The sequence below is a fragment of the Phragmites australis genome, chromosome 24 (assembly GCF_958298935.1).
Source record: "Phragmites australis chromosome 24, lpPhrAust1.1, whole genome shotgun sequence".
Taxonomy (NCBI): Eukaryota; Viridiplantae; Streptophyta; class Magnoliopsida; order Poales; family Poaceae; genus Phragmites; species Phragmites australis.
This window is the reverse complement of record NC_084944.1, coordinates 6560583-6570934: the sequence shown is the minus strand read 5'-3', so window position 1 is coordinate 6570934 and position 10352 is coordinate 6560583. Positions and strand designations below refer to the sequence as shown.

At 39.4% G+C, this 10352-nt stretch overlaps 1 protein-coding gene across 6 annotated transcripts; it reads left to right on the top strand.

Annotated features, from left to right (window-relative positions):
* The first annotated feature begins 4534 nt into the window (after positions 1–4534).
* On the top strand, positions 4535–10184 carry LOC133907914 (uncharacterized). 6 transcript variants are annotated; one of them, XM_062350023.1, is made up of 11 exons: positions 4535–4707; positions 4782–4863; positions 5279–5391; positions 6622–6780; positions 6963–7064; positions 7341–7430; positions 8426–8518; positions 8608–8751; positions 9320–9427; positions 9698–9749; positions 9823–10184. In XM_062350023.1, exons 3-11 carry the CDS (start codon positions 5296–5298, stop codon positions 9858–9860), a joined length of 882 nt encoding a protein of 293 aa, XP_062206007.1. In that variant the 5' UTR covers positions 4535–4707; positions 4782–4863; positions 5279–5295; the 3' UTR covers positions 9861–10184. The 6 variants fall into 6 exon arrangements, with proteins under 6 accessions (XP_062206007.1, XP_062206008.1, XP_062206009.1 ...); XM_062350024.1 differs by having other exon boundaries at positions 4782–4868; XM_062350025.1 differs by having other exon boundaries at positions 4782–4873.
* The last annotated feature ends 168 nt before the right edge of the window (positions 10185–10352 follow it).

Below are 10352 nucleotides of genomic sequence, written 5' to 3'. Positions count from 1 at the left end.
TCTTGATTTTCATCATCTTCACTTGAACTTGACTCTTGCTCTTGTCTCCTCATCTTCGCCTTCATGTGTGAACATGATACTTGCTTTCTTGTGAGGGCAAGTTTCTTGGCGTTGGATGAGGTAAAAGCTTCAGCCCTCATGTTCATGGTCATATCATGAGCGGTGATCTTGTCTAAAACTTGGCTTGGAGTTTTCTTACTCATGTTGTGGTTGTCGTAGATGATGGAGACAATTAGCTTGTAATTTAGAAGAAGAGCTTGGAGTATTATTCTCACCACTTGAGCATCTTCAATCTTTGTCAAACCTATCCCATTGATCTCATTGATAAGAATATTCATACGTGAGTACATGTCATTAGCATTTTCATGGGCAAGTTATTTGATGCTATTTCTCGTTGTGCACATCCTTTGTGCCTTTATATATTTCAACGATACTAGTCAAAATATCATGTGCATTGGTGAGAGAATATACTCTATTGAATACATCAACACATAAAGATGATAAAAGGATACTCTTCGCTAAAGCATCAAATTGTTTCTCCGCTTTGGTGATGCATTCTTTCATCCTCTCTTCGGTGACTCTCCAAACATCTAAACCTTTTGCTTGCAAATAACATGTCATTAGAATTTTTCATTGGGGCAAATTAGTGCCGTCAAAGTGTGGAGCACTACTAATATCCATCCCTAACCTCGAACGTCATAACTCTAGGCGGTTAAGCCCAATTGAAGAGCACGAGGATCTGATACCAATTGAAGGGAATCAAGGATGTTCTAAGAGGGGGGGGGGGGTGAATTAGGACACTTAAAATTATTGGCTCTAAAACTTTCATAAGATAAACCTATCTCATTTCTATCTAAATGTGCTATAGGTTTATCTAGTGTGTCTACTCTACCGTTTAACAGAAATGCAAGTAAGTAAATACGGAAACATAAATGAGGTAGAGAGACAAACTCAGCATAAGGGATTTTTATCCCGTGGTATCGGTGGCACACAAGCCACCCCTAGTCCACGTTGAAGCTCCACAAAGGATATGCTCCTGGTCGCTAAGTCTCTTCCGGTCACGGCTCTTGAGATACCAAATCATCAAGACAAGACCTCAAGCACAATGAGCCATCAAGCCACCGAGGTGAGGTCTCACCACTAACCTCTCTTCCGGTCACTTGTACGCCGTCTTCACTTCGGAGCTTTATTCACAATGACAAGTGCCTCCGCGTCCCCGAACAATCCTCTTGTCGCCGCTCTACACCAAGTCGGAGGGTCAACTAGTTACCGGCGAGTCACAAAGACTCCAACATGCTGGCGTACCTCTTGGTACACGTTTGGATCACTCCTTGATACGCACTCTAGGTTGCAGCACCTATCAACTCTTCTATCTAGGCCTATAAACACTAATCACTCACTAATGGTGTGCTTAATCACCTTGGATGAACACTTTATGCTTTTGGATGGCTTGGATGTCTTCTTAGGTGTACAATGATTTGTCTGGACTAGCCGTTATCCCAACGACTCACATATTCTGTGAACACCGGATGATCCAGCGTTAGCAGAGGTACAAGCATCGGACCATCCGGTGTGTACATTCTCAGAAACTAGCCGTTGGAACTCCACTCAGAGTTCTTCTGAACACCAGATTATCCGGTGTAATATTCATCTCATCACGGGTCATCTGTTGCCTTATCATCCATTTCCTCCGAAAATAACAAGCTTCTGTTAAATAGTCCGGTGAAGCCTCTGGTGTGCACTGTCTTCATCACCAGACCTTCCGGTGTGTAGAACTTCTTCTTTTCTGGGTTTTCCACACCTTCTGTTAAATACTCCAGCGAAGCCTCTGGTGTGCACTACTTCATGACTAGACTATCCGGTGAGTTGATTTTTGATCTTCTGTGCTTTGTTTCTTCTCTGAAAAAAATAGTCTGGTGTACATCTCTTCTGATCGCCGGACCTTCCGGTGAGTGCAGTCCATTCTGACTCCTTCTGATAGAATTGCTCCGGTGTGTATATTCTTTATCACTGGATCATCCGGTGAGGCAAACTGCCTATGGGCATAATGCTTTGGTGAGTGCAATTCTTCCAGCGCTGGACCTTTCGGTGAGAACAATTTCTCTAGGACTTTTTCCAATTCAATTAAACTTTGTCTTGGTTGCGGTGGCTTCTTCATATATTGCATCCATGAGACCTACTTACATATGTTCTTGACAAACATGTTAGTCCTATTGACTATGTTATTATTAACCACCAAAATCACAATCATAGCCTAATAGAGTCATTTTTGCTACAGACACTCATGTTGAGAGTCTTCCTAAGGATAGACACAGATCTATCAGCAACCCAGGCCTGATATGGTGTTATAGTCTTTGTCCTGCTGCTTGATGTACAATCATGCTAATCATTTTAAACTATGACATGTATTGTTATATGAAAAAAAATTGAGTTAGCACCACATAAATATGACAAAAATACTATAATTGTTAGCTAGCAAGCTAGTACCATTGTTGTTTTGTTATCAGATTACATGCGCCCAACTATGCTCCAATTACATCATTCACCTTTACAATAACCTCTATATCTCTCTTTATTAGATTTCTCGGTGCCAAGTTCAAATTCCCCATTTATTGCAAACTGCCTCACAGCCAACCTGAATTCTTTCATGTTAATGAACATAGTGGCAAGATCCAACCTGAGGTTCTCCTTGTCGTAGCATATCAACCTCTCATCTGGTATGACATCATCAACTAGGATAACTACTCCTTCAATATCATTCCCATGAGAGAATCTAGTAAAACTTGGTTTATGTGTCCTTTTTCTGTGCATCGGCCTTTGCAGCCTTCTTTGCCCTTTCATTCTCATCCCTAGAGCCCAAAAACACATACATATGATCATCACTCATAATTTATATCCTCCCTTCATCATCTTGGATTTTACAGATATGTAGGTTATCCCAATCAATAATTGGTACTGCTGATTGTTTTGTACCTACAAGTGAAGCTACTTATGAATTTGACCCATACTCAAGAATCAGTTGTACATCTGCAGTACTGCCCAATATAGTCACACTAGACTGACTCTTAACATATGGATCTATATAAAAATGAAACCTCTAGACGGCGCCTATCAAAATGATTTGAAAGTTAAATAAAAATGAGTTAGGATACATCTATGATTACATCCTCCTCAAAAACTAATATCAAATCAAAGGATCATTACTACAATCGATGAAGAAAATCATCCTTCAGGCTCGGGTGGTTTATGCCTTGAGAAGACTATTAGATAAACCTATGACCTGAAAGTAAAAAGTTATGCTTGTTAAATCTTAAGGAAAATAATATGATGGATGAGTAATACAAATATGACGTTAGGCATATGTGGAAGCATGGACATGTATGATGAGCAAATGTTTGAATGAGACATCGGGACACAGGTCTCAGCCTCTCAGGGCTTTGCACTAGAGTGCTAGTTTCCATAAACATAGAACCTGGGAACTGCCATATTATGGTAGGATCCAGAGGACTTCTGATTGCAATTGATCTCCAAACATAAGCGGCAGATATGGTACCTAACACCAAATGAGAAAAAAGAAAAGAAAAGGAAGACTATGTTGTATTATCAGTGCACTAACCAAACTAAGGATCAAACATAACATAGTTTTTTTCCCATCTATTTGAAGTATCAAAGTGTATCCAGTACCAAACGGAAATCTCTGTCTTTAAAATATCCATACTGTTATCATAGGATATGCCTTGATCTGCAGGATAAAAAGTTCACCTTGTATCTGCTGTAGAGTAGGGTCAGACGGCGATCCATAGGGGCAGAGGTGGCGGGGATGGAGGGGTAGGAGGTCCAGTGGGGAGGTGGGGATGGAGGGGCAGGTGGCGACTAGGAGCCGTGGATGGCGGGAGGTGCGGAGGGGCGATGATCCGAATGCTAGGAGCAATAGGTGGCGGGAGATGGGGAGAGGAGGTGGGTGGGAGCACGAGCTGTTAGGAGGGAGGGACATGAGGTCGAATGAGCGAGCATGACAATGAATGGACCAATCAGGTTTAGCTCAGATGAGTCATGGATAATCTTATCTTCTTATTTGGTTTGAGAGGGAAAAGAAAAAGGAATTAGATTAAAATTGGATAATGGTAAGTTAATCAAGAGAGCCACGTTTAGAGTGGCATATAAGCAATGTCAATGTTGAGATGACGAACAAGTAACCTGGTGGTGGTAAAAAAAATCAATTTCCTCACTATAAAATGCGACTTTTTTTATCAGCTAGACTGTGAATCGGTGTCGAACCACTCGTGAATCACTCCACACACCCAGCTAGGAATGGATCCCCTTACTTCACCACTAACTGATTTCACCATCAACTTGTGAAGTCAGAAGTGACTTCAAATTGACGTGAACCGTTAGAATCTCGTGCTACAGCACCGCTACGGTACTAATTCTACAGTATTTCTGAATACAATATCGTAAACAGTTTGCTATAGTGTTTAAAATCACGGTACAATTTATTCAATCACATTTCACACCTCACTGATGATTTCTAATGATTTCTATCCGCACCGGCCCGGCCTTCCTCACTCGGCCCTCCCGTCGGACTCCCTCCCAACTCCAGCGCACCCGCGCCGCTCCACAGCCCACTGCAGCCGCCGCCGCCCCGACGGAGCGGAGCGGAGCTCTTCACCCATCCAGGCGTGGATTGATCTCTCCTTTTTTTCGCTGGTGAGCAATCCGAGCTTTCTTGGATTGATTCTCTCGCTTTCGATCGAGTCCAAACCTTCTTCTCTCGGTTGCAGTTTTTGCGCGCTGGAGAAGAAAGAGAACCCTATCGAGCAACGGATGCGTGGGGGAATGGATTGAGTTACCCATCGATAAGTGGTGCGGTGCGGTTTAGTTTCCAACTTTTTTGGGGTTTCAACTGAACCCTCATCATCTGATCCCAGGTTAAGCCCGCCCCTGGCGAGCTACTCCTATGCCAGTATTGGTCCCATTCTTTTTTGGGGTAGGTCTTTCGGATAATTAGAGTGAAGATAGATACATTTGTCACTTTTATATTAGGTGCTCGTGTAGGGTTTGTACCATGTAGAATGCTCCCTTTATGGCTGGGTTTCGGTTCATAATATTGGATCATAAGGGTTGTCTGGTTTTTAGGTACTGAAGCCAAGTGCTTCTCTCCCACAGTGTAGATTGAATATGGCAACAAGCAACTGCGATGCGTTTACCTCTGATCCATCAACTGAACTAGATTTCCTTTTGAACCATTTTGTTGATTTTTTGCTTCATCTTTTGGCAGGAAAATCATTTGATCTTATGGAAGAAGGCAGGGACTATTATGTTGTCAGAAAGGGGGATATGGTGGCTGTTTACGGAACTTTGAGTGATTGCCAGGCTCAGATTTGCTCTTTGGTATGTGTTACTGTATGAAACTGCAAATGCTGTGACCATGTTCTATTAAGTTCTTTACGCTTCTACATTTTTCTGATGCAGCATCTAAGCTTTTGATTATGGACTGCCAAAGTTTTTTTTTTTTTGCTGTCTCATGTCTAAGTGAACCACTACAATAATTCCCTGAAATATGTCCAAGGTTGTCTAAACATTTTAAGGTTTCAGTTATTTCTTGATGCTTACTAGGAATTACATTTTGGCTGAGCATTCATACATTGCTAGTTCTACAAATTCTCAAATAGAAATAAGACATTTTCTGTGGTTAGGTTGACAAGAAGTTCAAGAATCCTTTTGCTTTTTTAAAGTTAGACACATAACCATTATCTGTGAACATCCTAAGATTAGTAAAACGCAGAATTATGTTTCAATGGCTCAATGAAATGCTGCGGTAGTTATAGATTTATAGAATGTTTGTATGCTTGAGTTTTTTGAACCATAACAACAAAGTATTTAATGATGCAATTGGTACTACCGTGTGCATGTTCCATTTTAGTAAAATGAGTAAATTTCACAAAACTACAACTATTTGCACCTAACTATCACAAAACTATAACTTTTGGAACAAGTTTCACAAAACTACAAGTACTTGTGCACCTAGTAACATAAAACTATTTTTTTTTTTCCACAAAACTACAAATATTTTGCCCAAAATTGTTGTAGTTTTGTGAAACGCAAAAAGTGTAGTTTTGTGAAAACAATGTAGTTTTGTGTTACTAGGGGCACAAGTACTTGTAGTTTTGTGAAACTTGTTCCAGAAGTTGTAGTTTTGTGATAGTTAGGTGCAGATAGTTGTAGTTTTGTGAAATTTACTCTAGTCAAATAGTTTGCTTTTGTACTGCAGCATTTTTTTAGCAGAAATTTATTTGATCTGTATGATATTTGTCTTGTAATCCAGATGAAATGTTGCCTTGTAATTATATGTGATCTTAACTATGGAATTTTGCTTTGGATTGAAAAAAAAATCTAGCAGCAGACTGTCTTTCTATGTTCTATCCTACTCTTGCCACTAAACTATCCAATTGTATTTTTGTTAATTCTTCTTTCATTTACATTTTAAATAACTATTGTGAAATTCCACTCAAACTACATCGCCGTCCTGAAGGCATTCTAGAAATGCATATATTGTAAACCGCATGCAGTCTTTTTAGATGGACATTATCTCCTTTGATTGTTGGTTTTATTCTCTTAAAGGTATCTGGTCCTGCTGCAAGTGCCTATAAGGGTTACTCTTGGAGCAAAGAAAAAGAGGACTACCTCACTTCACATGGGCTAAGTAATGCTACATATGTAATCAATGCAGCTGAACTTAGTGAAGATATACTTGGCCCCCTTGCGCCCTGTACTTTCCAGGTAAAGTGCCGAAGACTGCATTTGAATCTGTTTTTCAGTCACCAGATGACATGTTGAAAATTTCAAAAGTTACTTTGAGTTCACAGTCTGTCTAGTGTGGTTTTTCCTTGTTCTCAACTTAGCACAGTTTATATATTTTGCTCATTCAAATCTCATGTATTCAACTTTTCTTTTCTTTGTAGGAGATTGTTCATTCTAGTTCCCATGAACCAACTCCAAGTCATACAGGCTTCCATAACAACACAAGATATCAGACTGGGTCACAATCAGTTGATCTGAACCATGTAAGTCTTCTATTGAAAACACTCAAAATATCAGCAATAACGTCTACATCATCCTGTGTTAGTTAGTATGCCACTTAATTTGGTCAAGCCTTAGGTGAACACCTCAGCAAGCCTTTTAACAGGCTGTTGTGTAGTATGATGCACATTCCTCAGATGACATGCCTAAACACACTGTGGATACTATATTTTATATATAAATATATCCCTTTGTCTTGATATTTCACATACGTGCTACTTTTAAGTTGGAATTTGTTATATGGTGGACTTATGTTGCAGGAAGCCAAATCTAGCTCCTCCAAGCATTTCTCACCAAAGAACTTCAATCATAGCGGAACTGTTGATGCACAACCTGTCTCAAAACAATATGTAAGTTTGATCATGTTTGGGCTGATTATTTTTCCATTTTTACAATAATACTTGCACCTATCAGTTTCCTCAACAGTTTGAGATGCAATAGGAAGTAATCTGTGCAACTATGTTATCCAAGATATTGTCTTGATTATGCTCTACATTAAATAAACTAGCATGTGCTGGCTCACTATGCCTCAATGGTGAATACTCTTGATTGTAATTTTGTTTTGCAACAATGTCAACCAGACATATCTTCAACTACATACCTATTGTAGCACTAAATTTCTATTCATGAATGAACTTTGAAAAACTTCATCCGTTAGGACTTCAGAACAATAACTTTTTATATTCCAAAATAAGATATATTTCAACATTTCATGATTAAGAAAACAATTTTTTAACCTGTTGTACTTTGCTGTCCTTTAAGAAAAGCTGGTTAAAACCTGTGCACTTGAGGCCATGAACTCTTGAATTTCTTTCTGAGTGCACTTATTTCTTGCACCTTTTTAGGTTTCTATACTCTCCACTCTTATTTGAAAAAGGTTGGTGTATTAATAATCTAACAGGGAAAAAGTAAGTACTACGAAATCTATCAGAACAACAACTTACCATAGAACAAGGGAGCACAACTCTTCATATATATTTTTTTAATGATATTACGTCGTTCAATTGAGTGAGGGTGTGGCCTGGGGACATACATCTGGCGAGCAAATAGAATTGCGTGACTTGTTCATGTAAGTTTGAACATACAAAAACTTTTGCCAAAATAACTTTATGTTAAATGCCATCCGAGCTATTAAGGTATGATAGTGATAAAACCAATACATTAACCCAAAATTCATTAAGGTTCAAATGCTAATTTAATGCTGGCTGCATGTTTGTATTCCCTTGCACAATCCAAATGCAATTCTTGCCTGGATGCACATTTTTCTTGCTAAGTGATTCATATAATACATTTTTTTTCATGTATAAGCTGAGAATGAGTTTTATACACTTTTCTGCTTATTCAGATGGTGTGTATTCTTCACTTTGATGGTGCTTCAAAAGGAAATCCAGGTAAAGCAGGTGCTGGAGCGGTGCTTATGACTGAAGATGGGAGAGTGGTATAGTTAATACTTAATTCACTTCAAATATTTATCATTTGAGTTGGTCCATCTAGTCACTGATGTTATGTCCCGACATAACCTTTAAGATATTACGACTTCGTGAGGGTCTTGGTGTTGTTACTAATAATGTTGCTGAGTACCGGGGCCTGATCTTAGGACTGAAATACGCTATCAGGCATGGATTCAAGAGAATCAAAGTACATGGGGACTCTCAACTTGTCTGCCATCAGGTATGTCTTTTTCGTTACCGTAACCAAAGCTGCCTCCAGTTTATGGTTGTCTAGCATCTCTGCATTGTCATGCTAAGTCATGAATCACGCTGCTCAAGGAAACAGGCGGGGACAACTAGAACAACCACAAAACCTTTAAATCCCAAGCAAGTTGGGGTAGGCAGGGAAAACTGAAAGAAAAAATATATCAGACGAGCAAAGCTGTGCAGATTTTATTTTTATCTTCACATGTTGTTCTACTGGAAAACAAGAATAATTTGCTTCTCCTTATGCCATACATGAGAACAGTTATCAGTAATCAGCAAAGCTATTGAGTTGTCGATGTTGTACTAGCATTGTTCTCCTTTTTATCTTAGGAACCTGTGCGCCAGTGCCCTTGATTTGGTTCTTCAAAAGTCCAAATCATTTGCACATTTTCTTGAGAACTTTTTTTCATCGTGCAATTACTGACAGCATAAGCTAGAGTAGAATAAGAAATGTTCCTGTCTGAATCAAACATTGGAGCAGAGAATTATGGTGTCAAGATAATCTTTTTGTTTCATCTTACAGTCTTCTGTATCTTAAATAGGTGAAAGGTATTTGGCAAACGAAGAACCAGAACATGATGGAACTGTGCCAGGAAGTGAGAAAACTAAAAGAGAACTTCCTCTCTTTTGAGATTAACCATGTTCGACGGGTATTATACATATTCTCCTCTCCATTGCATTATTATTGCATTTATAGTTTAATATGTGCGTGCATACTCTTTGGTTTTGCATCATCAACACCTCCCATTCTTCCTAGAGATTTGCTGCAAATCAGATACTCTTCACGCTGCAATATATGTCATTTGTGCTTCTTGAACTCTTGTGTATGCTTTAATTGAGCAAGCTACTGCAGCATTAGTAACTTTTAGACAGCCAAATGCTCAGCTGATTTTTGCCCCTTTTTTTGCTGCTGGATGAAGGAATGGAATGCTGAGGCGGATCGCCAGGCGAACATCGGTATCACTCTTGCAAGTACGCTACATTCACCCCCTCCTCTGGTTTCCTGTTCCAATTACATAAAATCACTGAGTAAACTATATTTCAGGTGGTGCCGTATCTGAGGAGCGTGGTGACGGCTTCTAGTATTAGCCCTATCCAATTATAACTAGCGTATGTAGTTAACTAATTACTACCTCGATCTATCCTTTCATCAAGCTGATATAGAAGTCTGATTTCTGCATCCAGCTGGAAATGATGCATGTTTAGGGTAAGTACACCTTGATGCTGAATGCTCTCCTGTGGGCTGCATTTTGAAGAACAGTGCTATGTCTCTTGGTATAAGCTTCACTTCATGGGCTTCTAGCGGGCCTCGTTTTAATGGATCATGCAACTGTTGTTAGTGCAAGCTTCATGTAATGGGCCCTCAGTTTGATGAACCATATGGTAACGAAAAAAAATGCTTTGGAAGCGTGTCGTTTATTGCTTATTTACGCTAAGCTCCCTGCTGCCAGTTTCTGAATGGATACATAGGTTTCTTGATAGTTTGATTTAGGTATGAGGAAGTTCTCCCTCTGCTTGTCTGCGTTTCCCAACCGTGCTTTGGCGCGTCAAAATTTTGTTGGTAATATTAAAATT